We start from the raw sequence: 27,593 nt of genomic DNA on the forward strand, positions 1-27,593 counted from the left end.
ATACACTGGTGGAACAGCCACCAGGGGCTATTCGGGGTTCAGTATCTTGCCCAAGGACACTTCTACATGCAGCCTGGAGGAGCCGGGGGTTGAACTGCCGACCTTCCGATTAACAAGCAACCCGCTCTACCTCCTGGGCTACTTGCGTGAATATCTCTGTAGAGGGATATACTGTAAGTAGAGTTTTATGATGGGAAGAATGGATAGAGGTGAAAGGGAAAGACATGTGAAATAAAGTGAATAAATAAAGGAATAGCGATTAGATGAGTCACTGATGTGAAGTTAAGAAAAGCAACAGCAGACTGATGAGAGAAAAAAGTTAGAGTGTTAGAGAGAGAGAGAGAGAGAGAGAGAGAGAGAGAGAAGAAGCGCTGACAAGAATAAAAAGGGATGAAGGTAATGGAAAGAAGTGAGATAACAGTTGCTGCTGTGAAAGAGAAAGAAGAGGGTGAAAGAGAGATGGGTTAAGTGAGGATGAGAAAAGATGAAACACCACAGAGGTAACGATATGAAAGAAAAGCGTTCAGATAAGACATAAGGAGAGAAAATGGATAAAAATGGAGAGAAACGAGCCATGGATGTCAGGAGGAGAAGAAGGACTTGTAAACTTCACTGACTCAGGGTCATTTCCAGGTCGGTCTCTGGTATCTTGGTATGTTTTGTTTGGATAACACCAGTCACAAGAAGATTAGAAAGTCCTCATGTGGTGCAGTTTTAATTCCATCTTAATCAGATTCTTTCTTTTCTCACTGCTCACTTTGACAGAGTTTTGGTGCGAGAGAGATCAGCATCAACTGGGACAGGGGATTCGTCTGTTTTGGCCCTCTGATCACAGATGCCAGTACAGTTCTAAATTCACTTGTCACTCGTTGCAGTTCACATGCCAGCTACATTTAACAAAATAATATTTGACTTCTGAGGCTTCAGTGGTTACGCCCTAAAGTAACAAATTAATCTGATAGGACTAATTAGTGATTTCCTGCTGTTCATTTCGGATTTTCCCCAATTTCTCCGAGACTGTGTTTGAGTAATTTCTAGATTTTGAAAGCTTTGCCAATTTAAAGATGTAGCCAGTTGCAACTGCACTACAGAGCCTGTCATGAAGTCATGAAGAAAGAAAAATTGTTCCCATGAATTTGTGATTTATGGTCTCAAATTGATAATTATAATTAATTTTGTATTATGATTGTATGTTTTTTGTTTTTTTTTTCCCCAGAAGCGATGACATTACAAGCCCATTTAGATTTTTTAATCCAACTAGCACAATTGTTTTTTTTAAAATTCAATATGTATTTTTGTGTGTTGTTACTTTTATGCAAAATTACAGCAGCATGTTGTTTCCACGCCAGAAAAAGAAAAACAGATCAGTATCACGTTATAACTCAAAATTTATTGTTATAGCAATATATTTTCACATTATTACACAATACAAACAAGATGAATAGTATGTAAAGAACTTTCTTGTTGTAACGTGATACATTTGTATGTTGTAATAATAACAATAAACTGCCGCAATACGCTTCGGTACACAAAAATCAAATATCTGCCAGAACTTTTCTAAATAATTGTACTGCTCTATTTTGCAAAATAAAACGAATGGCGGTAATAATAATGTCTATGTGGTACCAAACATGCAACTTGACCACAACGCCAAAGAGCCAGGCTCCTTGGTATGACAGTCACAGCGCATAATCAACCCTAGTGACGTCGGTCCGTCACACTGCCCTCCCCTTTGGGAAATGTCCACCTGTCCAAATGCTTCACGCATACAGGCGTCCGTCACAGTAACATCAAGAAAAACAAGTCGTCTGCTGTCCTTTAGCGGGATACAGTAAATGCATTACTGTGTTGTGCTTTGCACTCTAACTTTTTTGTTTTAAAAATGCTAAAAGACTTTAGAATTAATGTTTTGTCCAAAGATTTTTCAAATTCACCATCATCTTATTTTTTAAATATATTGGTCACTGGGCATATTGATACAAATCCAAGGGGGAGAAAGGAAGATTAGTTCATGACGAGACTAAAGGGGTGAGCGTGAGCTAACTTGTGTTCAATTTTGGGAAATTGCGATGAAAAACTGAAATATTTGAACTGTACTTAGTGCTTTACTTTATGTGATATGATATGTAACACTGTGGCTTAGCAGTAAGGTGAGTGAAACTACAGTTGCAGACAGTCTCTCTCCGCAGGCAAAACCTTGTTTATGCTGTCAGAAGTGTATGTAAAATAAATAACATATAAAATAATTGAATGGAGATATCGATGCTCACCATGTCACACCTACTTTCCAGCAATCAAGTCAATGTGTCACCTAACATAGCTAAAGCGCTGTGATTACCAAATCACTTTCTTTAAGACAACAATCTTTCAGTTAATTTTGCAAATTAGTCATTAGATCACCACCTCTATAGACCTGTTGTTAGCCTGCTTTTTCATTCAGCTCACATTCTGGGGATTTAAACTGGCAGCCTTCTGGTGCAAAGCGTGCTCCAATCTTGCGGCCAGCATTTCACCAGCTGGTTGGGCTCAGTGATTGGCTAGGGGTTGCCCTTTGCTTTGCTGATCAGGAAATAATGGTACCCAGAGAGATTTGAACAAAGTGAGGATAACATTTTTGTACCGGATATGACTGTCTTTACCAGCCCTCTACAAACCTTCAGGGAGCAGGAGAGTTTCCAGCCTCTGGCTTAGTGAGAAAGCGGTGCTGCAGACTACTAGGGCTGCTAATTACTCATCAGAATTCCTCTCCTCCCAGAAATCCTGGCGCAGCGCCGGTGGAGAAGAAGAAGAAGGGTAAGAGGAGAAACCAGGAGCTGGCTGTCCAGGAGGGGGCGGAGAGTGACGACACTACCTCAATGTCAGCCCTCAACATGGGAGGAGAGGACAGCCAAGACCCCCTGGATAACGCGGTTAGTGGACAGAAAGACTGGATGGACCCTGGAGACAGTGGGTCTCATGCAATGACTGGTGTAAATATATTGTGATAGACGTGTAGGTAAAGGTGATATGAGTGACATTTATCCTCTGGTATCTTTTGTACAACTGTTGTGAACAAATTAGACCATTGCCAAAAGCATGAAATGTAAGGGAAACATTATTTCTAACCTGTGATAAGTAGCGACATCCTCTTCTTGACAGGAAGCAGATGGGGTTTTGGGAATTGCGGTCTTTTAAACATGAGAGAAATTCTTGTCGCCATTAAACAGAACGGGCAAGATGTTCATGTCACAAAGATGTCATTTGCACAAAACATCAACATTATGATACCAACCTTCCTTCCCTTCCTTTCTTTCTTCCTCTCCTTTTTATTTGATTATATTGTCTGTCATTTACTCCTTTTCCATCTATTCCATATTTTCAACCCTCACTTCCATCCTCAATTTACGCTGTCTACTCTCCTTTATATCTCTTTTTTTCCTCTTTCCATCTCACTTCCCCTTAACCAACTTCTTCCTCTCACCCACATATCTCACTGTATTTCTCCACTTCTGAATTGAACTCTCTCTTATCTTATCTTACCTCCTCTCACTCTTTCTGTCTATTCATCTATCTCCCTCCTCTTCTTTAGAAGCGCCGTTCAGGACGTCAAGTCAAAAGGAGGAAGTATAACGAGGATTTGGACTTTAAGGTGGTAGATGATGATGGAGAGACTATCGCAGTTCTTGGAGCCGGTCGCATCTCTGCACTCAACGCCACTGCTCTGGCATGGCAGGCTGAGGTAAGGAAGGGCACTGAATACCTCTCTTCCTTTTTTCTCTTTATTTCTTTTTTTAAGGTAATGTTAATTAATTTTAGTTGAATCATTAAACAGTCCTCCAAGATTTTGCAGGCCTTTTTTTAATAAATGTTGTGGCCTAAAATGCCTGATTTTGCAGGAGCTTTCCTAAAAAAGTTGCAATGAAAGTTGCGATGTTATTTATTTATTTTTTGATGAAATTGTGGAAAAGTAAAGTAAAAACTGCAAAGGCAGAGGTTTTTTTTTACTTTAATGATTCAACTATAATTTTAAACAGTCCCTCCAGGATTTCGCGGACCTACAACTCCTCCTGCTTCTCAGGTTCTTGTTGATGTCTTTTGGGATGTCTTTTGTGATGTTTTTTATGAAGCAACACTGCACTGTGCCTAAGCAGAATTTCCCCCTGGGGACAATAAAGTTAACCTAACCCCAACCCTGCAGATTTAAAACAGCTTACCTTAATTCTGTTAGCGCTTGCAATTGACCGAGATGCAACAGCCTGTATCTCCTCTGACGTCCTCCTATGCGTTTCTGCCACTCTGTTCCTTTTTGTTCAACCACAATACTGCACATTTTGCAAAACAGTTTACCCCCTCTTTAGTAAAGAAGGTCCGGATACTGTTTTTCACTGTCCGGCTTTTTTGTCTGCACATTTGAGACGTTGGTATCACAACACACGCACCTGTCTGCTGCGGCTTGTAAACAAGAAAGTGAGTTTGGCGATGTATGAAAACGGCGATGACAGGTCAAGTTTGCAGAAAAGTTGCTATGATTGGTCAAAATTGCAAGTCGCACTGAATTCACAGGGATTTGTTGAATTTGTGTTAATAATTGCGATAGTGACATTACAAAATCCTGGAGGGACTGATTAATACAGCAGTATTGCAATAGATCCTAACTTTTTGAAGGTTAAAATGTTGTTCAGTCAGGTTTATGGTCATTTTGGAGGCTGTTGTATTGCATCATTGAGATGAACATGGTGCACAAGCTATCACCTCTTACTATGATACAGTATGTAAAAATTATAAGCAAGATTTTGTGTAATACAAATTTTAAATTATGTGATGTGTTACTATGAATGCTTTTCTTAGCTGGAAGTCTTTATTACATTGCTGCTGTCTGAACACAAACTATGTGAACTGACCTTCATCCTTGTTGGCTGCTAATTTTTCTGTCTCTTTCTCCCTCAGGAACCGCCTGAGGACGAGGCCAACATCATTGAGAAAATTCTGTCTGTCAGAATAGCAAAGAAAGAGGTGAAGAAGAAAGAACGCACACTCAAAGTTTCATGAATGAATGGAATATGTTTTCTGGATAATAAATGTATTATGTTGTTTTCCCCCTCAATGTAGCATCTACTCTCCTGCTGCTCTCTATTTATTTCTCGTCCGCTCAATTTCTCTTTTTCTTTTTCTCTCCCTAGACTTCGTCATCAGAGGACCAAGTGGAGGAGACCGAGGAGTTTTATGTCAAGTACAGAAATTTGTGAGTCTGTCTTCATTATTTACACCCATGGGAATTTTACATATTAGACATTTAGCTTAAGGTTAACCTTAAGGTTCTATATTTGTCTGTAAGTGCAGTTTGTTTTGGCAGAATGTGGGGTGGTCCACCACTTTGGTCAGACTAAAACTACTGGATGGACTGCCATGAAAGTTTGTACAAGACATGTACGTTATCAAGAGGATGAAATCTACCAACTTTTCCTCTAGCGCCACCGGCAGGTTGACGTTTATGGTTCAGAGTGGAATGTCATGACAGTTGTTGGATGGATTACTTTGCAATTTTGTAAAAGACCTGCTAGCTTGATTGTAGCCTCCTTGTTTTGATGAATCCTGCATGTGTTTTGTTTTGAAGAACCTGCTGTTTTTATTTTAATTTTGTTTTTATGAAGTGACAAGGGACAGCAAACCTGCTTAAATGGAGTGCATTTGGCATTCGGCAGCAGATATGATGTTGAATCTCAATCAGCTGATAATCAACCTTTTCCACTTGGATTCAGCCACGACAAGCCATGCAAAATAGTTTTTATTAGACCGTATTCTTTCGATGCTGTTGGTACACTTGGTATTTTGTTTACTTGCCGGACAGTGTAATTAAGTCAGCATAAGTGGCATGTGCCCGTTTTGTGTGCAGAATACAAATGGAGAGGAAACCACACCCACCCTGCTCAAACCAGTACTGTGCAGGTCGGGTTTTGAGCGCACTCTGGGACAACATGTGAACTCCACTCACAGAGCTGCTTCTTTAGGTTAATCACTGGACCCTTACATGATCAAAGAAACATCCAAAAAATGATCCCCGATGAATCTACAAGTCCTGGGTGCTATCATACCCATGTGCAGCCTCAGAGGTGTTAAAAATCCCCCTCATGATTGATGAAACATTGAAGGACTGTCTTGACCTTTTTTGTTTTTTTTCTTTCGAGCTGCTTGGTTAATAGTTTTCATGACATTGGTTTCTCCCAGGGAAGTTGACTATGCACACATGGGCAGTGTTTTAGCCTTTTTCTATTCTCCAGAGTCAGTAAAGTGCTTCTCAGCGGGAGCTGTTGAGGGAGAGCAGATAGTTTTTTTATTTTTATTTTTTATCCTCTTTCCAAGGCTCAGCTCTCCCAGCCAGACGGAGGATCTCTGGAGACCCTCTTGTTTGTTCCAGCACTTTGTATCTTTAAGAGAAGTCCTACATAGCTATACAGTCATTATTGCAATCGTAATTTATCCTCTGGGGTGATGAATAAAACAGAGTTTGCTTGAGTTGAATCAAATTGAATGGATGTAAAGGTTTTACTTCTCCATGACTGTATTTAAAATAATGTATTCACAAATTTTAAAGTTAATATTTGTAATGTAAAAATCATTCTTATAAATAATACATTGTCAAATATGTAAGTAGTTGGATTGGCAGTTTGGTAACACGCATGGTGCACATACTATACACTGTCACAAACTCTGCAGTGACATTTATTTTTGTCCATTTATAGATTGTGCTTTATAGATTAAATCATGCATGCCAAACTGTAGCCATAGGAACATTTGTTCTGCTTTCTTTCCCATCGACAAATGATTTGGGAATTCTTTGTCCGCGTGTATATCACAGAGTGAAACATCCTCATTCTTCCTTGTTTTGTCAGATTCAGTGGTTTATAGTGCATACATATAAAAATCATTTCCTATGCAGTCAACGTAAAATGGCATGGTCCCTGCTTGTTTGTGATTACATGATTTGTATTCAGATCTGCTAAATGATAAGTTTTTTAACTTAATTTTAAATAATTTTCATTACCAGCTTATTCAATTATGCACCACCTAGGCTAAATAATGGCCTCTGGATATTTATATATTATGTGCGTTGACAACAAACTTGTTTGGAGCTTATTAGCCTGGTTTGCCGGCCAAGGTTTGAACAATGCAAGTTTAACTGTGCCGAGCATGACCTGAAAACTAGTCCTGCGTCAAATAAATTGTGGTGCTGTTCTGTGTTTGATGCAGAAATGATGGAGAGTTACAGGGCTAATTTGTCTTCTTTTGATCAATATTTTTTATTTATGTGCTATTTCAGTTCCTACCTACATTGCAAATGGGCAACTCTGGAAGAGCTAGAGAAAGATCCCAGAATCCACCAGAAGATTAAACGCTTCAGGACCAAACAGGCCCAGATGAAACACCTGTTCACTGAGGTAACTGTTATCATCTACTGTTTGTTTCCCTAATCTACTGTTCAGGTCTGGATAGAAGGCTAATCCTCTCCTTTTGAGTCATGCTGGACGAAATGTGTATCTTATAATTTAGCAAAGCCTTTACCAGAGTCATTTTACCCATCACAAAGTGAATAGGAAAATGTAAATGTGATCCAGTGTTGCTGCAAAGTGTTGAAAGTGCTATTAAGGTCAAGAGGTTAACGTCAACATGCTGTAACCAAGGCAACACCTTGACATAGAAGCATAATTTGGCCTTTAATGTGTAATTTCACCTTCATTATTGGCCTCTATCAAAGCTTTTCAGAACAAAAGATGAGGGGTGAGCTATTCAGATGAGTAGCTCTAGTGCAGAGTTTATGGAAGATGTGGCTCAAGTACTGAAAAATGCCAAGTTCAAATCACCAGGTTGTCTCAGGGCTTTACAGTTTGTACAACATAAGGGGAATGAAAGAACAGAGGAGGGCGTCTTTTCCGTCAGGATGGACAGAGTTGCAGTACAATAGACATACAGGGTAGAAAGAAACAGTGGTAAAATGATGATATGGAGAAAGAGAGCTACACTGTTAAATGAATAAAAATACAAACATATTTTATAATAAGTTAATACAAAAGTGTAATAGCCAGCAAGAAAGCATGGTATTAATAAGCCATAGGCATTTCCATAGGCTATTTTTAGGGTCATTACTGATTTATAATCAATACTCTCTTGATGTGTCTCTTTCTCTCACCATCTGTCTTTGTCCCTTTTTCTAGCCTGATGAGGACTTATTTAACCCAGACTACGTAGAGGTGGACAGAGTGCTGGAGGTGGCTGTTACCACAGATACTGAGACTGGAGAGGTAGGTAACACGTGAACACAGACACACTCTCACAGCAGAGCAGTGTTTGTCTGGTTTGAAAGTGGTTATTACTGAAGGTCCTCACTGTGCTGGTTCACTCTTAGTCCTGTGGCACACACACCCACACATTGTGTTTTTTTTCTGTATGATGTTGTTATAGGAGGTGACCCATTACCTCGTTAAGTGGTGCAGTCTCTCTTACGAGGAGGCGACGTGGGAGCTGCAGGAGGACCTGGACCCAGAGAAGATCAAAGAGTTTGAGGAGATCCAGAAACTGCCACCTGACCTCAGACACACGGTGAGTGGAACGAAGACGAGGAAAAAAATATGCAGTTTGCAGAGAGATTTTGACATAGAGGAGAAAAATGTAGTTCAGTTCTGTGAAAAATCAGAGCATCATTACACACACAGGTTCACTTTCAAGGAGACACCAGCAATTTCAAGATATTGGTACGCTTAGAGAATCAGAATCAGAAGGAGCTTTATTGCCAAGTAGTGTTTTACACATATGAGGAATTTGCTGTTGTGATAAGGTGCTACACGTAGACAAACATACAGTCAACATAAATAAATGTGGAAATATATAAATATGGAATTGAAGAACAACGTCGCAGATATATATACATGTGCATTATTGTGGGTCTGTGCTGTGCAGAAGTAACATAACGGAAGAGAATATTGTGTACATATAAATATATAAACTGACAACATAAAAATATACAACAACAAAGATCAACAATCAACAACAAATATGTGTGACGTGCCAGGTCTGAGCCCGACATGAGATGAAACAGTATTTACATGTGCAGAGACATTTGTATCGTTTGCAAGTGGGGAGTGTCAGTGGGGGACCCGGGCCTTGTTGATGAGGCTAGTTGCAGAGAAAGCACAAGATGTGTAGAACGTTTGGCACATTATAACTTTATATAACTGTGGAAGTAAAGTTGTGATTATTGACTCTGTAAAGAGAAATAAGCAAAAAGGGGAAAAAATATCAAAGTGTCAAACGTATTCTTAGCAGGACAATAGGGATGCACTGAATGTTCGGCCACCGAAATTAATCGGCCGAAAATAGCATAAAAAACAGTTGCGGTGTTGGACCTTTATACGTCAAAAGACCGAGTAAATTTTACCGAACAATTTCTTTGAATGTCGGCAGTGTGGAAGCATTTTAAAGTGTCTGAGAAAGATACAAAAATTGCAGTTTGCAGACACTGTTCTGCTGAATTATCTCCTAGCACATCCACTCCATCTGTGGCTGACTTCTTAGAAAAGGCAACAAACGGTCTGACCCGCTTTGAGTGTTCCTGTCACTCGTATCTGAGAAGGCGATTAAGCTAGCCGCACCTAAATTTGGAGTGCCCACGTATTCGAGCCTTTATTGTAAATCCACTGAAACGGACCAGTGCGAGCTGACAGGCAGGTTAGCGGCTTTATCCTGTCATTTTTTTCTCTTTGCAAAGACAAGTGTTGCAGTATGAGAGTCCTACCTGAAGAGAGGCTGTGAAGTTTTCATGTTACGTGATACGAGAACCACATACAACATTATTTATCCTCTTGGGTCGGACATGATGAATTTAGTGCGAGGATACACATGTCCGGTTTTTGTTTTCCAAATGAGGTGTCTATACAGTATGGAGATTAATTGGATTATATAAAACATATAACATGTGTACATTAAAAGTAAATGGACACATGTGATTTACTTTACCGGACCCTCTTGGGCCTCGGACCCACACACCATAGTCTCCAAATCCTGTGGTGGAGTAAAAAGCACATTTTGACTATTTAAGTTATGCAATGGTTAAAAAAAAAAAAAAGGCATGTAAATGGATGTTTTTGGTACTAATGAAAATGTTAATGTACTTCATTATATTCGGCTTCGGCCAAGAATTTTCATTTCGGTGCATCCCTACAGGGGAAGTATTACATTTTTAAACCTTATGAAATGAAAGTCAAGAGAAGACTTTGACATAAAGTAAACCAATACATCAGTGCATTGTCACTGTAGCAGTCAATATAGCGATATAATCAGCGTGAATTGCCAATTCATGTGTCTTCATAATTTCGTTTGACATTGTGTTCATGTAAGCTGATTTCTGTTTAAGTAAAGGGGTTGTTTTTCCATAACTAGTCCGCAGTGGCTGACAGAATCGTCTCATCTCTTGTCATTTTCAGTCAACACAGAAGCTGCAGTACCGTTTACTTGGAGCAGTTAACCTAACATTTGCCATGTAAATTGAGGAAATATGCAGATTTATAACTTCTTATTTGGACTTACAATAACCGTCTGCTTTCTCCACACTTGTTTACATTTTTGTGGCTCTGCTGCAGGCAGATGACGTCTCTATTCTTAATACCACCTAAACCCCCTGAATGGCTGGGTTTTCTTTTCCAGCCAGGGAAACAGCTGTCAAAGAGCGCATCCCCAGACCTGTTTTGAATTGCTGAAAAAAATGGAGATGTGGGTGGCGATTATGATGTCTGGAACCAGATAAACATTTGCAGTTTGAGTTTACATTTGTGGGTAGATGAAAGTAAAAACGGCAAAAGATTACAACATAGTTACGGCTTAATATTTAATTTTCAACCACTCCCGCAGAACAGACATTTTCTGCCCACATCTCTACAACCACTTTCCCGTAAATTCACCATCTTGGCCTTGTTTTCTTTTTTGGTACTAATGAGTGCAAACACAGTCGGTGCTGTGAGGTTTTCTTCTCAGGTCTGTTTTTGTTTGCTTTTGGAGGTGACATTGAGGTTTTTAAAACCCTCACAATCAAATCCATGCACAACACCTTCTGTTTTGTGACCCACATCCTTGCTTCACTGTGTAGCCATCATTATGAAGACCAGACGACAAAGGAGGGGACGAAAGTAACAGTATTTACATTTACTGCTGCTGGATGTTGAAAACAAGACACTCTGTTAAAGTTGTCATATTATGCTAATTTTAAGGTTAATTATTTTATTTAGGGGTTGTACCAGAACTGGTTTACATGGTTTTCATTTTTAAAAGAAAACAACATGTTTTTGTAATACTACACGTTGCTGCAGCTCCTCTTTTCACCCTGTGTGTTGACGGCTTCGTTTTAGCTATGGAGTGATGCTTCACACTTCTACATGATCTTTGTTGGGAGATGCTCATGCATACCACCTAGTTAAGGACTACTAGCCAATCAGAGTAGGGCGGGTCATGAGAAGCCAGTAAACACGGCTTCGGTTCAGCGAACTAGCTTAACAAAATAGACAAGAGCAAGAGTTTCAGAGTGGTGAGTTATTAAATTGTTAAAAATATATCTTTCAGTGTTTTAACTGAACTCTGTCTCTATATCACAGTAACAACTTTATGTCCCTTGACTGCGTGGAGGGTATCTAATGTTTGGAAGGGAGAGGAGAGGCAGCAGGCGGACGTCTTGTTACTGTGTGGTGAAGCTGAAGTGTTTTTCAACCGGTGTTTTAGTGGGCGTGTATGACAAGCCGCTAGGCGAGCATTATGATGCGTGTTACGATGTGACGCAACATGGGAACAGAAACAAAAGGCTGGACTATAATCGAGCTGTTTTTACGCAGTTTGGGAGCAGTGTTTTCTGTGGGAGATGGGAACTCCCTTTGAGGTGGACGTTTGGCTTTTTCACTTTGCAAACCTATTACACGGACAAAAAAGGTATATAACTCAATAATAAAGGGAAAAGACCAAAAAGCATAATACCACCTCTTTAAAAAAATTTGTTGTAGATGCTTTGCTAATCTCCTTGTTTTGTGGCATCCAATAATAATAATAACACTTAAACTTTATATATTGATGATTGAAAAACATGAAAGAAGCTCATGTTGATTGCTTGTTCTGTAGTTTAATGTTTCTTTGACTGCTTCAGTCCAGACTGTAATGTCTGGAGATAAGTGGAAGTGGTGGTTGGCAGGGTTGTTTAAGGATGACGTTTTATATGGTGTCAAGTAACGGAAGAGGGATGCTAGTAGAAACTTCAAAATGTCTGTCTTTATGTTGGTTTCTGTCTACTTCTGGGAGTTGCAGGAGTGAGACCTGAGCAAATTATTCCTTCTCTTTAGCCATTATTCATTTCAAAACTAGTATTATGACTTATTACACCCTGGCAGCAACAACACTTATTTTATTATTTATCCATTCAACATCCAAAATCAGAGACTCAGTCGTCTCCTACCTTTTTTAAATTGGTGCAACCAATTTCTGATTTATCAGGAGAACCAAATAGCTTTAATATGTGATATTCTCCTATTTCTTTTGTTGGATAAAATCTATGTAGTCTGGATTATTCCATTCAGAAAAAGGAACCTTTTCACATCATATCTAATAAGAGGTTGTTGGTAATCATAGTTTTTAAAACTGTTTTTAAACCTTATAGGCGGTAGCAAAAGTTTACATTTACATTTTGTTTGGTTATTATTACTGAAATCGAAACAGAACCAATTGAAATCACTTGGCAATGGTATTGAATAAGAAAAAGGAAAAATATGTTTCTGTGTGCGTCCATATCACAGGAGCGTCCTCTTCCAGAAAAGTGGCAGAAGTTGGAGCGCTCCAGAGATTACCGAAATGGAAACCAGCTCAGAGAATACCAGTTGGAGGGAATGAACTGGTTGCTGTTCAACTGGTACAACAGGTGAATACTATACACCAACACAGTGGAACCAGTCAAAGCAATTCGATTAGTTGAGGTTTAAACACTGTAAAAAAATAAAACACATTTGAATACATTCAACAAGTTTATTATAGTAAACCAAATCAAAAAAACAAAATACACTGACAAACAAATCATAAATTAGCATTTTAATAAGGAACAACTTCTACAACTCATTTGTGCCTCAAGACGCAGAGTTTATATCAATATCAACAATAAGTGACAAGACAGGTCTGTTTACACAACTAGTAATGGACTAATTGGCTTAATTATTGTATTAATTAGCATAAATTTTCTGTATTTTAGGATCATGACAGAGTCGAATACTCCCTCTGCCCTCTTCCATTCTCTTACACTGTCTTTGTGTTTTCTTCCTAGAAAAAACTGTATACTGGCAGATGAGATGGGGTTGGGAAAGACCATCCAGTCAATCACCTTTCTGTACGAGATCTTCAGCATGGGGATCCGCGGCCCCTTCCTCATTATCGCCCCGCTGTCCACCATCACCAACTGGGAGAGGGAGTTTCGCACATGGACGCACATGAACGTCATCGTGTATCACGGCTCGCAGATCAGCCGGCAGATGATCTTGCAGTACGAGATGTTTTACAGAGACCCACAGGTAATGTTTGAGTCTGTGCATATAGTAGTCATCGCCTGTCATCGATCACCCAGCGAACGAGTCAGCTGCGTGACGTTTTTTTAAAATAGACCTAAAGGTAGTGAGAGGGTGTCTTTCATTTCTATCCGGGCGAGAACCACATACACAACTCACAAGGACACAGAAGTGAAGGAAATCTGTGCTGATATTTAGCTGTTGCTGATGTCTTCAAAGGAAATGTTCCCCACATATCCAGTTAATCTATTGTGAATCATCTGTCTTGTTTTTGTTCCTTTATTTTCTTTTTTTCCTGATAATTAATTTGGCCCAACTCTGAGAATCGATTTAAATTAAGTAATTTACTTAACAATTTCAGATGTGAGGACTTGTTGCTTTTCTTTGTCAGATAATTGTAAATTGAATATCTTTAGGTTTTAGACTGTTGGAAGGAAAAAACATGCAATATGGAGACATCACCTCGGGACATTGCGTAGTAATTTTTAGATAACTATTTTGAAATATTTTATAGAGAAAACAATTAATTGCCTAATTGGGGAAAATAAATATTGACTGATAAATTGATTTATGAAAATAATGGTTTCATCCTTAAGCTGATTTAAACTTTATCTTTGGTGAACTCACATTCATGCAAACCTTCCTTGTCTGTTTCTGCTCTAATGAGTAATTAGTGAAGAGTATGGAAATCCATTCCAGCAAGCTCCAGGGCAGGGTCTGAAATTAGCCCCCACCAAATTATTGGCACTGGCGGGTGAAATTGTTTGTTGGCGGACGGGGGAAATGCACAACAGAAAGACCCATGTGGAAAAGTTAGCGTATTGTGGCGATCGGCACACGCGCCTCCATCACACACAACACACACAGCCAGCAGTCCCGGCTGGAATTTGGGATGTAACTGTAGCTTTCGAAGAATCACTAAGCTTGTCTATTAGACACGAGGCGTCACTTGGTGTTATTTTCTTAGGCCAACTTTTGTATTGAATATTCTTTTGTTTGTTGCTTGCTGGGATCCAAAAGAGGATGATTTTGTTGAGATGTGTACTCTTGTGGAGATTTGAGCTGAGATAAGTACTCATTTATTTGTGGATGAGCTGTGGGTTTTATATTCAGCACTGACTGTATAATACACTGTGGTGAACTTTCTTGTCATCCGTTGGTACCTGATGAAATTATATATTATTTTATGCCATGACTCTCAAATTATCTTTCTGTGAAATGATTATAATGTGATACTGCTTGCTTTCCATTACTCATCCAGCAACCCATTTTACTCCCTGTCTCTTTCCATTCTGCTTCCTTCTGATCATGGCTAACATACAGAGATAATAATAATAATATATTGATTATGCCTTTTCTGAAATAGCTGATTGTTAACTAAGGTGCAGTGTTTCCCCTAGGATGGAGTTGTAGCAGCGGAGGTGAAGTGAGAACAATTTACCCGCAACCCTAATACAATTTGTGACTGCAGCAGTGCTGTTGTGTCCATGAGCATGTGAGAAAAATTAGAATAGCTTACACTTTCAGTGTTTTCCCATAGACTTAGATGCACATATTTGGTGTCGATGGTGGCAGGGGGGTTTAAGGGTCTTCCCCAAGAAAATTTTACTTTTTCCAATGACAAGTATGCAATTTCACATCATTTGGGACCATTTATTTTACCATATATGTGGAAAAAATAGTTGGAAAAGCTAAAGCAGATGTGAAATAAACAAGAAACCAAAAGCTAAGGACCAAACTTGGTAAAGAATTCGTCTGGGGGAGGGACTATAACATGCGATTTTACACACCGCCGCTCTGAATGAATATATAGGAAACAATGAGGTGGAGTGATTGTCACTGTACTGAAAGACATGGGTCCTTTTTGTGTAAATATATTGGACATATAATGGCGAGATTATTTACATTAAATTAGCTGAATTATTCCTTCATGTAGCGCATACGTTTCCAAAGTTGCCAATAAAATATCTGAGTGGCAGACAAAAGATAACTGCTTGCCGCAGTGGCAGTGTGGGGGGAAAAAAGTTCATTTTATATGCTGCCCCAGGACATGTATTAATTCATTGCATTCATTATAATTGTTCATGTTGGTCAAGATGATGACATTCCTGGTAGAACATGTTTTCTTTGCTGAGAAGCTTCACCACAAAGTTTAAATGTTTTTTTGCTGCATTGCTTTTTGGTTTATTCTGTGTCTTCTGATTACTGATGAAGACTAACCCTTGGAGAGAGAACATGATGGTCAGTGTCTCATCAGTCCCTGCAGAGTGGAGGAAGGATGTTGTAGGTTTTGGATAGCTTAATAAAAATGTTTAATAAAAAACTTTTACTCTTTCTTAACTGTTCTTAAAATGTCTCATAAATAACTCATGTTCTGCTAATGTTTGTGTTAAAATGATGCATTTATGTTCAGGGAAGGGCTTGGTTTAGAACATAGACTGTACATAAAAAGGTTTAGAATTAAGTTGAGGTCTAAATACCAAGTAGAAACCAAATAGAAAGCAATTAGGATCTTATTTTGAGTTTAATTGCTCTTTATTTCTATTCTTATTTTTATTTTAAATATATACTTATCTGTACTTACTTCTGTCCTTGCTCTGCTGAAATGCCTGAATTACCCTTCTGGGGATCAATAAAGGCTTACCTTTATTTTCTCAAAAAAAAAATCACATCCTTTTCTCCTATATTCTCACACTGGCCTCTTAACATCCCACTACAGCGCTCTCCACAACATTTGGGTTGTTCTGAACAAGCAGAGTGCATGTTGGAGTGATTTTATTGTCAAAGCTTTGACAGCTTTTTGAGGCTCTTGAACTGTTCCTATTGAAGTGTTGTGCATACCTGTGATACACAGTAAGTACGATATGAGGACGTAATTGACTTGTTTTATGGAACTCATTAATTGCTTTAATTGTCTATGTGTAGTAAAGAGGCTTGCTGTTGGAGATTAATTCATTTTAATGGCGATGGTTTAGATTGTTCATTTTAATGAGTATGTTTTTATTTAATTAAGTTCAGTATCCTGCCTTGGGTTTTCCTGTTCAGTGAGGGTTGTGTGAAGTGTGTTCAATACTGTGGATGTTACAGTCATCCGTAGCATATTTGTCATTTATCTCTCGCTCTCGCATTGAACTCTTTTTCTGTGCTGTCTCCTTGCTGGGTGGCTCCATCTCTCGCCGTGAAGTGATCGTCATCTGTGACATTTTCTTGGTGGAACATTTCAGCCATGTAGTTCTTTAGAATGACCTATTCCTTCTCTTTTACTTTCCCTGGTATAAATATTAGCAAGATAACGGTTTCTTCTTGCTGCTCCATTCTCAGATAAAAACAGAGTTATCATTACAATACTGTATGTAGCTAATATTTCTGACTGTAGCTTTCTGCAGATATCCAATGGGAGTGAATATTAATTTTGGTCATGCCTGATAAATTCACCTGTTCAGCAGTTTTAACAGTTTTGTAGGTTAAAAGTGAAGACTCATACATCCATAATATGACCATTTAAATATGCCATTCTTGCCCTGTCTCTCTCTCTGGCCCACAGGGTAACACTATCCCAGGGGTGCTGAAGTTTCACGGAGTGATCACCACCTTCGAAATGATCATGGCCGACTGTCCGGAACTGAAGAAGCTCCACTGGCGCTGTGTAGTGATCGACGAAGCCCACCGACTGAAAAACAGGAACTGCAAACTGCTGGAGGGACTTAAACTCATGAACCTGGTCAGTCTGTGTGTGTGTATGTTGAATACGATGTACAGTACCTTACGTGTGGCAATGTTGCTGTAGGAATTTGTTTAATTTTGTCAAATATAATATAAAATTTGGCAACGGCTGTTATTTTATATCACTGTCGACCATTTATCTGTGAGATGAAACATTTATTAATGGGAAGAGCAATACAGTGTTAGCCTTGCTTATCCTCTCATACCTGCCCACCTTTCATTCATGCACACCTTTATTAGTACACCTGACTGTTCTGATTCATAAATACAGCATATATCCATTTAATGTAATCATATGTAATGTTGTTTCACCTGTCTCTCCTTCTTCCTTGGCCTCTCCACGGGCTAATGTTTTCATTTCAGTGTGAATAACTGTCTTTTATAAATAGCAGGTTATGTGTGATGTTTCATGTGTTTTTTTTAAAAAGATATTCTTGGTCCGTGTTTCTAACAGGAACAAAAAGTTCTGCTGACAGGAACCCCTCTGCAGAATTCAGTGGAGGAGTTGTTCAGCCTGTTGAATTTCCTAGAGCCGCTACAGTTTCCCTCAGAAAGCACCTTTCTGGAAGAATTTGGGGACCTTAAAACCGATGAACAGGTATGTTGAGATAAGTGTTTTAATACTACATGTAGATGCAGTACATCGTAGACTTTAGCCAGGCCAAAGTCTCTGTGCGTCTCAGTCTCTCTTCCACTTTTTTGTGCTGCATGTTGCACACAAAAAGTTCAAGACAATTCAACTTCGGTGGCGAGCACAACCGCAACAGTTTCAGGAAACGTGTTTGCAAACCACATGTTATTGCACTTTTGTGTGTATAGCAGTGCATTGAAATTAAAAGTGCACAATACACTACTTTAGTATTCATTATTCAGTTTTGCGCTTAACAATGCAATTACATTTTTTAATTGTTGCCCAGCCCTAGAAAATATATGTATATCCCATTCACACCACCTCCTGTGTTTTCTCCCAACAGGTGAAGAAGCTTCAGGCCATTTTGAAGCCCATGATGTTGAGGAGACTGAAGGATGATGTGGAAAAAAACCTGGCGCCTAAAGAAGAGACCATCATAGAGGTAGGGCTGTGTGCGTTTGATATAAACAGTCACATAAATGAAGGGATTCTCATTTGTACAGTTTTGATGTCTGAATAAGTGCTGGAAAGAACCTCTATGAATGAATTATGTAATATCAGACATCATTAATGTGGCTATAATAATGAGTCGGGTAACAGGCAGGTTTTTATCTAGTCAAGTCACTAGTCCTTGACACATGACATTTTTTATTGTATCACATCTAACATGTTTTTAATCACAATTAAATTCTAAATGAAATGAAATTGTAAATTAATTAAAATGGGAGAAAAATATCCAGTATGTGAGCTCACTGGTTGGCACTGTTACCTCAGAGCAAGAGCATCCTAATCTCAGACCTAATGCAGTCAGCTCGGGCCTTTCTGTGTGTTTTTCACGTGACTGTGTTCATTTCCTCAAGGCGCTCCAGTTCCCTCTCATAGTCAAAACAGATGTAGATTCTGTGAATTAGAAACTCTAAAATTGCCCTTAGGCGTGAATTTAAATGTGTTGCCTGTGTGTGTGTGTGTGTGTGTGTGTGTGTGTGTGTGTGTGTGTCAGCCCTCTGATGACCTTCAGTAGATGAATGGTTGCATGGTTTTAGTATTCTCCAATATTTCACTTTGGAAACTAAAATCACAGTGTAATGTTTGTTTTAGTTGTGTTGGGTAGGTGGAGAAAACACATATTACCAGGCTGTTTACAAAAACACTTTTCCCCCTTGTGGTGTTCCTGCAGGTGGAGCTGACCAACATTCAAAAGAAATACTACCGAGCCATCTTAGAGAAGAACTTCTCATTCCTGTCCAAAGGAGCAAACCAGCACAACATGCCCAACCTCATTAACACCATGATGGAGCTCCGCAAGTGCTGCAACCACCCCTACCTTATCACAGGTGAGAATGCACACACACGACCTTCAGTAAGGGAGTCCTTGATTGCAACTCACAAACACACACAATCAGTGACCTTGTTGTTCCCTGGTTGTAAATGCACCTCTTTAATGACACATCAGTTAATATTGAATTTCTTAGTGATCTATAATTACACAGCACTTTGCATCTAACACACACACAAATGTTTCCTTATACTGATTAACTACAAAACAAAAGTCCCTTGTTACAATTATCATATCCCTCTCCTTATCTCTACCATAGCTCAGCAGAAGTCTGAAAGTAAAGCCTTTTCTTTCTCTTCTTTTCTGTCAGGTGCGGAGGAGAAGATTCTTGAAAGCTTCAGGAAGTGCCACAGTCCGGACGCGTTGGACTTTCAGCTGCAGGCAATGATCCAGGCAGCCGGTAAACTGGTGCTGATCGACAAGCTGCTGCCCAAACTGTTGGCCGGGGGACACAAAGTCCTTGTCTTCTCCCAGATGGTCCGCTGTCTGGACATCCTGGAGGACTACCTCATACAGAGACGGTGAGGAGAGAGAATAGGGTGGGGAGAGGAGGAGGGAGGTAAGATTTAGTGAGAAAGTGAAAAGGAAGGAAGAAAGAATGGGAATGAAGAAGAAGGATGGACAGAAAAGGAGATGGAAAGATAGAAAAAACAGAATAAATATTTGGGAGATGAACAAAGAAAGGAGAGCAATTTTACGTTTGACATTCATTTGTCAACGCATTTCTGTGTGTTTTCTCCAGCTACACGTACGAACGCATTGACGGTCGTGTGCGCGGGAACCTGCGGCAGGCGGCCATTGACAGGTTCTGCAAGCCGGACTCAGACCGCTTTGTTTTCCTGCTGTGCACCAGAGCCGGAGGCCTGGGAATCAACTTGACGGCTGCAGACACCTGCATCATCTTCGACTCGGACTGGAACCCCCAGAACGACTTGCAGGTGGGCAGTGAGCTGGTGGCCTTTATGATACCTTTAGGGACTGCAATAGTTGACAAAATGCCTGTTTCAAAGGATCCCTCAAATAATGAAGTGAGCAGTGCAGTGTTACCTGACTCTGTGGGTATGAATCTTTCCCACAGTTTTGATGCAATGGATGTTTCCATTTCTTGCCAAAATATTGGAACTCTTAAAATTGGGTGAAATTTCTTTAATGTTTGGGAGTGTTGGCACTTTAACGGTTATGGTGAAATGTTGTCTTTGTTCTCTGTGCTAAACTAGTATATTATATTGTCCGTGCTAAGTGTGCAGCATAATATTTCTTGTTAAGTAAGTTTGTAAGTTTTGTTTGTTGGACAAGGTGAGAAAGAGATTTGGTTTTCTTATTATTTAGGAAAATAACTGTTAAATGCCATTGTCTTTATCACACTAAGTTATGTAATCTATTTAAGTTTTAGTTATCAACTTTTGTTCCCTAAAATCAACAACAATGAGCTTTTGCTTCAAAATGAAATTTTTTCATGATTGTATTAAAACTTTCTAACCATAGTTTGGTAAATCTTTAATCTTTTCTCATCTAAGTTAATGCACGAAACCCTTAACGCATCCAAGGCTGTTCTCAGGTCTAACTGTAAGCACAAGAATAAAGCATTCTGCAATTGTTATACTTAATATCTTTTTCCTGACCCCGCTCCACTTCAGGCCCAGGCACGCTGCCACCGGATTGGCCAGAGCAAAGCGGTGAAAGTCTATAGACTGATCACCAGGAACTCCTACGAAAGGGAAATGTTTGACAAGGCCAGTCTGAAGCTCGGATTGGACAAAGCTGTCCTCCAAGACATAAACCGCAAAGGAAGCCTCAATGGGGTGAGAAATGACTTCTTGTTAGAGTATTATTTGATATTATAAGATTGTTAGATGTATATTCTTGGAGGTTGGTTACAATTTACGAGATGTAAGTGGTTTACAAATCAAAGAGTATAAATTTTAACCTGTGTGGCCGTTTGTGGCTGCAGGTGCAGCAGCTTTCTAAGCTGGAAGTGGAGGATTTGTTGAAAAAAGGAGCATACGGCGCACTAATGGACGAAGAAGACGAGGGCTCAAAGTTCTGCGAGGAAGACATCGATCAGATACTTCAGAGACGAACTCAGACCATCACCATCCAGTCTGAAGGGAAGGGGTCCACATTTGCTAAGGTAGAAATCCTTAAACATTAAGTAAAGGCCAGAACTTATTTATTCACTAACAACTTCTATATATAGTGTGTGTGTGTGTGTGTGTGTATACAGTATATATACCATAACCCTTCAGTATATGTGCATGCGCCACTGCTGAATCACGACCGCCACTACTAAAATTTCCCACGATTGTTAAACTATGCGCTACAAATGTTTTCACTCGCACACTGTGCGAGCACGGCAGCACTCAATGCTCTGCTCGCTTCCTCTCCTCGTTCTATGCAGAACATACGTGACAGATGGTGTTATAAGAGCAGCGTAACTCTGAATCAGGAGGTGCGTAGCGAGTGTTTGATTGTCCGAGCGGCAGAAAGTGATGGTGAACGTGAGCGGAGGAAAATATTCTGGCAGTAAATGTACGGTGTCTGTTACAGTGTGTCAGCTTCTCAAGACCGAGAAAAGTCTGTTGTTTCCAACCTGCTGGAAAAGTGAAGCCGGTTAGCGCTAAGTTAGCTAACATCTCCCCTCCCCTTCAGACTGCACAGCTGAGCAGCTTCTACAGCAGCTACATAGCTGCTATGTAACTTAACATTAGCTCAATTTATAGAAAGTAACTGGAAGCTGTATTTTATTACTGCCTACTTGTCCAATGTTGAGAACATCAGGTACAAACTTAGACTAAACTGGTGTAGCCTGCAGCTCTTTCCTGTACAGACTGATTAAATTATTTTTCAGTTTTCAGTCTGAAAAAGTGGTTTTGGAAAACGGACGTGACTGGAGGAGCTGAGGTTAGTGAAGCTAATTAGTGATGCAAACTAGTCCTTTTAAGCTGATGAGACGTTTCTTTTTGGATTTTAATGTGCAAAAAAATGCACCTCAGAAGGGAGGAGGTTTCTCATGTTTTTTATATTAATGTCTACAGATAAATGTCAGAAGCTGTAAAATGAGGGGGTGCGGTTTATCCTGCCCCCAGCTACTGAAAAAAATCCTAGAGGAAACACTGACCTTAACACCATAACCCTTTTGTACCAGTCAGGCCGCCACATTTCTGTTATGAAGAAAATGAAAACCCAAGCACAGGTGTTGTCTGAATCTTATTTTAGTGGGCGTAACTTTGTAAATGTATATCTCAAATCATGTTCAGTGTGAACTGGTTGTTCTAATGAACGCGTTAAAATGGACTGACAGCTGTTGTCTTCGCATCAAATGTGTTTTACTTTGTCCCTATTGTCTAAATGCTGTTTCAGAGGCTTTTGGAGGAAACACTGACTACTTGGCATAAACATCAAATGTGAAGATGGAAAAAAATTAGCATCTTTGTGTTTTTCTTTCCTCAGGCCAGTTTCATCTCATCTGGTAACAGAACGGACATTTCTTTGGATGACCCCAACTTCTGGCAGAAATGGGCCAAGATCGCTGAGGTGGAGATCGACTCCAAATCGGAGAAGGTACAGAGAGATGGAGAGAAGGACCGAGAGGGGAATGAACAAAAAAGGAGAAAATGAGTTTCAGAGAAAAGGGATAGAAAATGATAGGGTGGCACAAAAAAGAAGGGAGAGGAAATAAATGTATGTAGGAAATTAAAGTGACTGATGGAGAAAAGAAAAAAGAAAGGTGGACCACTGAAGGGCAATTAGGAGAGGGTAAAATAAAGAGGTCAAACATTAACGACTGAACAGTGGAAGTATGTCTTTCGGTCTTGCAAAAAGAAGGTTGAAAGAGTAGAGAAGCATTACTGGGGGGATGGATGGAGAAAGCGAGATGGGGAACAACATAAGGCTCGGAAAGAAAAATGTATCTGATCCACAAAGATGGAGGGAGGGGAAGTTAAAAGCTGAGCTCTCCAACTGGGAAAAGAGTGAAAAAGGGCTGGATGGAAATGAGGGTAAGAAATCAGGATAAAGGTGTCATGTTTTCCCTTTCCTGTTCCTTTTCATTTTTTCCTCTTCTTTACTCCCCTCTCATCTCCTCCCCCTTATAACAGATGGACTGCCTTAATGAATGAAGCAGATTGCTCACCAAGCACTGCTACTTCTTTATACCATGTCTGTGTGTGTGGGGACCGTGACTCGTGCCTTGAATCCTTAATAACTGACACCCCTGGTGAACAGAAGTAATGTGTATGTTGGTCTTTTCTGTCTCTTTCTCTCGTCTCTCTTCCCTCTTATGAATACAACCAGAGGATAAAAACTTTGACAGATCTCTCCTCACCTACTTCATCTTCCTTCTTTCAAACTGTATCTTTATACCTGTTTCTGTCATGGACACTTAAATCTTCTCTGTGGTCCCAGGAGTCCTTGGTGATCGACACACCTCGAGTCCGGAAACAGACGCGTCACTACAACTCCTTTGAGGACGACGAGCTGATGGAGTTCTCAGAGCTCGACAGCGACTCTGAGGAGCGGCCGTGTCGGACTCGCCGCCTGGGTGAACGCAGTCGGCGGTACCTCCGTGCTGAGTGCTTCCGGGTTGAGAAGAACCTGCTTATCTTCGGGTATGAAATCATTCATAAATCGCTGCACTTCAGACTACCAAGCTGCTTAAGTTGAATTTGCAGAAAGTAGCAGAAGGTTAATTTTCCAAGTATATTAGAGAGCATTTGCGTAGCAGTGAAAGGTTTTGTACTGTAGATGTGCATAGACAGGCTCACAGGTTGACATCTGATAGCTGACAGTTCCTTGTCCTTGGACAGCCTGATATAACAAAATAAAAAAATTACTAAGCACATTATAAGTGACTCTCCTTCATTTATTTCTAAATGTATGAACACAAACATCCCTCACACCTTGGAGCCTAAATCATAAACCTCGTAGGACGACAGCTTACTAATAAAAAGCTACTTGTGAGCTCATATCTTTTGTTTACAAGGTTGGTTTGTTGAAAGCTCAAGAGTGAACATAAATGAGCCAAAATACAACAAAGCAAACTCGATTGTGGTTTGAAGTGAAGAAAATGAATTCAATTTGTGATCACAGACTTGAAGAAAAAAATAAAACACATATTTACAGTATATATTGCTCCACATCCTTCTGTCTTGCCATCTTTCTTATTTGTTCCTTAGCTACATTTTTACTTCCCTCTCCATTCTTTACTGTGTCTTTCCAGGTGGGGTCGGTGGAAAGACATCCTAAACCATGGTCGGTTTAAATGGCACCTGGCGGAGAGAGACATGGAGGTGATCTGTAGGTAAGGAAAGGAAGTCTTTCTATGTCATTCTGAGATGTCCAGAATGATTTACAGGTAGTGTAAGAGTAAAAGAGCTGTAACACCCAGAGACTATACCTGCAAACGTAGCCATCATTGATGAGAGTTGTAAATATTAAATAAACATTTTTTTTTGTTATGCAGGGCTCTGCTAGTTTACTGTCTGAGACACTACAAGGGTGATGACAAGATCAAGAGCTTCATCTGGGATCTGATCGCACCCACCAAGGAAGGCCAGGACCAAGCACTGCTCAATCACTCTGGTTAGCATTTTACTTTAGCCTTCCACCTTACACGCCGCCATTTCAGTTAGCATTGAAATAATACTCCACGGTTTTAGCATTGCACTCATATAACTCCCAATGTAGCTTACGACATTACTTACATTACCCACAATGCAACGTGACCGCCTACAGTTTGGGCAGAGATTGTGGTGTATTATGCTTGTTGTGGCTAATGTAGCTTCAAGCAGAGATGAGGAGTGGGCTACAGAGGTCGTGTAAGATACGATTTCTTTCCACACACGCTCACATTTTCAAACTTATAGAGTGAACTGACGCAGACTGAAAATACTCGCCAACACCTGGTGGAGGTCGCTTTTAACTGTGTCCATTGACTTCCATTGTAATGTTTTTGTAAGATGAAAGATTTACGCTTCACTTTTAGAATAGCTTAACCTAGAATCTCCAACCCTGTCCATTTTCATTAAAATATTTAAAATGTTAGCATGTAGTTTAGTACAGTGGTTCTCAAACGTTTTCATGTCAGGGACCCCTAAACTGACACATTTGACCACAGACCCCCGTTTGATAAGATTTTGTCCCAGGGTCCCCATCTGATTTTGCTTTTAGAATCATGATCCGCTTTATTTCCAAGCAGGTTAACAAGGAATTTTCTTTGGTGACTTATATAAATATAAAGTAAAAAAATTACAATATTTAAAAATATAAAGGAATTATAAAGAATATGTAAGAATATGTTTGTGTAGTGATATGCAAAATATTTACAGTATGTACTGTAAAGCGGTGGGGGTACGAGGGGAGTGTCTGGAACTGTTTGTGTCCGGGGTGTGAGTTCACAAGGTCCTGGTGAGGTGGAAGGACCCCACTTTGAGAACCACTGGTTTAGTATGCACAGAATCCATGATTGACGAAGTGGATTTGCTATGATGGGATACTTTTGTTTTACCCTCTCTTTCTCCCTCCCTCTTTGACCCAGGTCTCTCGGCTCCAGTTCCTCGGGGTCGGAAAGGGAAGAAGCTAAAGAATCAGCTTAATGTTCCTGAGGTGAAGAACGCTGACTGGCTGGTGCACTGCAACCCCGAGGTGGTGCTGCAGGACGAGAGCTACAAGAAACACCTCAAACAACACTGCAACAAGTCAGTTTACAAATCATTTTACTAACTCCGTTTAAATAAACAGTTGTCAAGTATTGTGTAACCTCGAGGTTATCTTAGAGAAACACTTTAACCAAACAGTCAGTTTTGAAGATGAAGTAGTGCTGGACCTTTTCTGTGTGCTGCAGCAAGTCTAAAATATATTTTTGATTTTCAGTCGTAGCTACTTTGGATGTGTGTAGGTCATTTTTATGTAATTGAGTAGTAATCAGTTATTTATAGCTGCTTGTAAACCAGATGTGCTTTAAGATGACAGCAGTGTTGTTAAGTAAGTATAAAAACAAAACGTATAGTCACCTTGAAAACTTAAATTTCACACCGAAGCTGTTTACGCCTTGATAATCAGCTTGTATGACCAACTTTGCTGAGATTAAAAAGCATGTTCACAAAAATGAAAGAAACAATGAAATAGTTTACAGTCACACGCTGTTGAAAGTCTGAACAAATTGAACTGCAGTCCTTTCAGAGTGAGAAAGTAATCTATTACTGTGGTGCATTTATGAGGCAAAGTACTACTCTTTCTCTCCTCAGGGTGCTACTAAGGGTGCGGATGTTGTACTACCTAAAGGTGGAGGTTTTGGGTGAGGCTGCCAATCAAGCACTAGAGGGGATACCTGCCAGGTATGGAGCATGCACCTTGTTCTTCATATTATACCTGCTAAACAAAACTTTATTGGATTATTTGATCAGATATTTGGTTCATTTGGTGATAAACTGTTTTGACACTATTCAAAATATTGAATCAAAATCTTAAGAGATTGACATAATGATTTATTTATTCATGGAATGCTTTTGTCTTCCTGTTTGTTGACATTAGCAGTGAGTACTGAAAATGATGCAATGCAACTGAAAGCACTTTGTCACCATGCCATTTAGCAACTGAATGTTGGTTTGCTTGTGTTTTCAGTAAGCCAGAGTGTCCTGACTTGACAGCAGTGACTCACTGATTGTTTGCATGTGTCTCTTTTTGTGTTGACAGTAAACTGGAGGTGCCACTACCCGACATCGACTACATAGAGATTCCAGCTACATGGTGGGACACAGAAGCTGACAAGTCGCTTCTCATAGGAGTCCATAAACACGGTGAGGACTGGTGTCAACTGGAAACACCGGTGTGTGAATGTGTGTGTGCCTTCATCTCCACATGTATTTCTTTGTGCACATGAAAGCACACACACACACACACACACACACACACACACACACTCTTTGTATTTCTTTGTTTTAATGGGATATATATCTGTATGTGTATCCTTGAACAGGCTACGAGCGGTACAACGCCATGCGTGCCGATCCAGATCTGTGTTTCCTGGAGAGGGTGGGAATGCCAGACGTCACAGCGCTGTCTGCTGAACAGGGAGGAGGGGAGGGCGTCCCCGACATAGCTGACAGGTAGAGTAATCATGCACACACACAAAGGTAGACATGAGATATACACTCACCAGCCACTTTATTAGGTACACCTCACTAGTATTGGGTTGGACCCCCTTGTGCCTGAACTTTCAGTAAGGTTTTGGAAACATTCCTCTATTGACATGAAAGCAGGATGGTGCATTATCCTGCTGGAAGTAGCAATCAGTAGATGGGTACACTGTGGTCATAGAGGGATGGACATGGTCAGCAACAATACTCAGGTA

At 39.9% G+C, this 27,593-nt stretch overlaps 1 protein-coding gene across 1 annotated transcript in view; it reads left to right on the forward strand.

Moving 5' to 3' along the window:
* Positions 1-27,593, forward strand: part of chd6 (chromodomain helicase DNA binding protein 6) — a 108,890-nt gene that overhangs the window by 49,123 nt on the left and 32,174 nt on the right. The window contains exons 5-29 of the mRNA XM_046028681.1: positions 2,756-2,909; positions 3,569-3,718; positions 4,927-4,992; positions 5,160-5,221; positions 7,298-7,415; positions 8,190-8,276; positions 8,437-8,574; positions 12,798-12,919; positions 13,316-13,559; positions 17,098-17,274; positions 17,731-17,874; positions 18,251-18,349; positions 19,085-19,241; positions 19,554-19,764; positions 19,986-20,181; positions 20,881-21,045; positions 21,195-21,374; positions 22,694-22,804; positions 23,648-23,850; positions 24,462-24,542; positions 24,705-24,823; positions 25,779-25,938; positions 26,488-26,577; positions 26,936-27,039; positions 27,219-27,348. Coding sequence (XP_045884637.1) covers positions 2,756-2,909; positions 3,569-3,718; positions 4,927-4,992; positions 5,160-5,221; positions 7,298-7,415; positions 8,190-8,276; positions 8,437-8,574; positions 12,798-12,919; positions 13,316-13,559; positions 17,098-17,274; positions 17,731-17,874; positions 18,251-18,349; positions 19,085-19,241; positions 19,554-19,764; positions 19,986-20,181; positions 20,881-21,045; positions 21,195-21,374; positions 22,694-22,804; positions 23,648-23,850; positions 24,462-24,542; positions 24,705-24,823; positions 25,779-25,938; positions 26,488-26,577; positions 26,936-27,039; positions 27,219-27,348 — 3,468 coding nt within the window. The remainder of the gene's footprint in view (positions 1-2,755; positions 2,910-3,568; positions 3,719-4,926; positions 4,993-5,159; positions 5,222-7,297; positions 7,416-8,189; positions 8,277-8,436; positions 8,575-12,797; positions 12,920-13,315; positions 13,560-17,097; positions 17,275-17,730; positions 17,875-18,250; positions 18,350-19,084; positions 19,242-19,553; positions 19,765-19,985; positions 20,182-20,880; positions 21,046-21,194; positions 21,375-22,693; positions 22,805-23,647; positions 23,851-24,461; positions 24,543-24,704; positions 24,824-25,778; positions 25,939-26,487; positions 26,578-26,935; positions 27,040-27,218; positions 27,349-27,593) is intronic.

This window comes from Micropterus dolomieu, linkage group LG18, assembly GCF_021292245.1.
Source record: "Micropterus dolomieu isolate WLL.071019.BEF.003 ecotype Adirondacks linkage group LG18, ASM2129224v1, whole genome shotgun sequence".
In the NCBI taxonomy this organism is placed as follows: Eukaryota; Metazoa; Chordata; class Actinopteri; order Centrarchiformes; family Centrarchidae; genus Micropterus; species Micropterus dolomieu.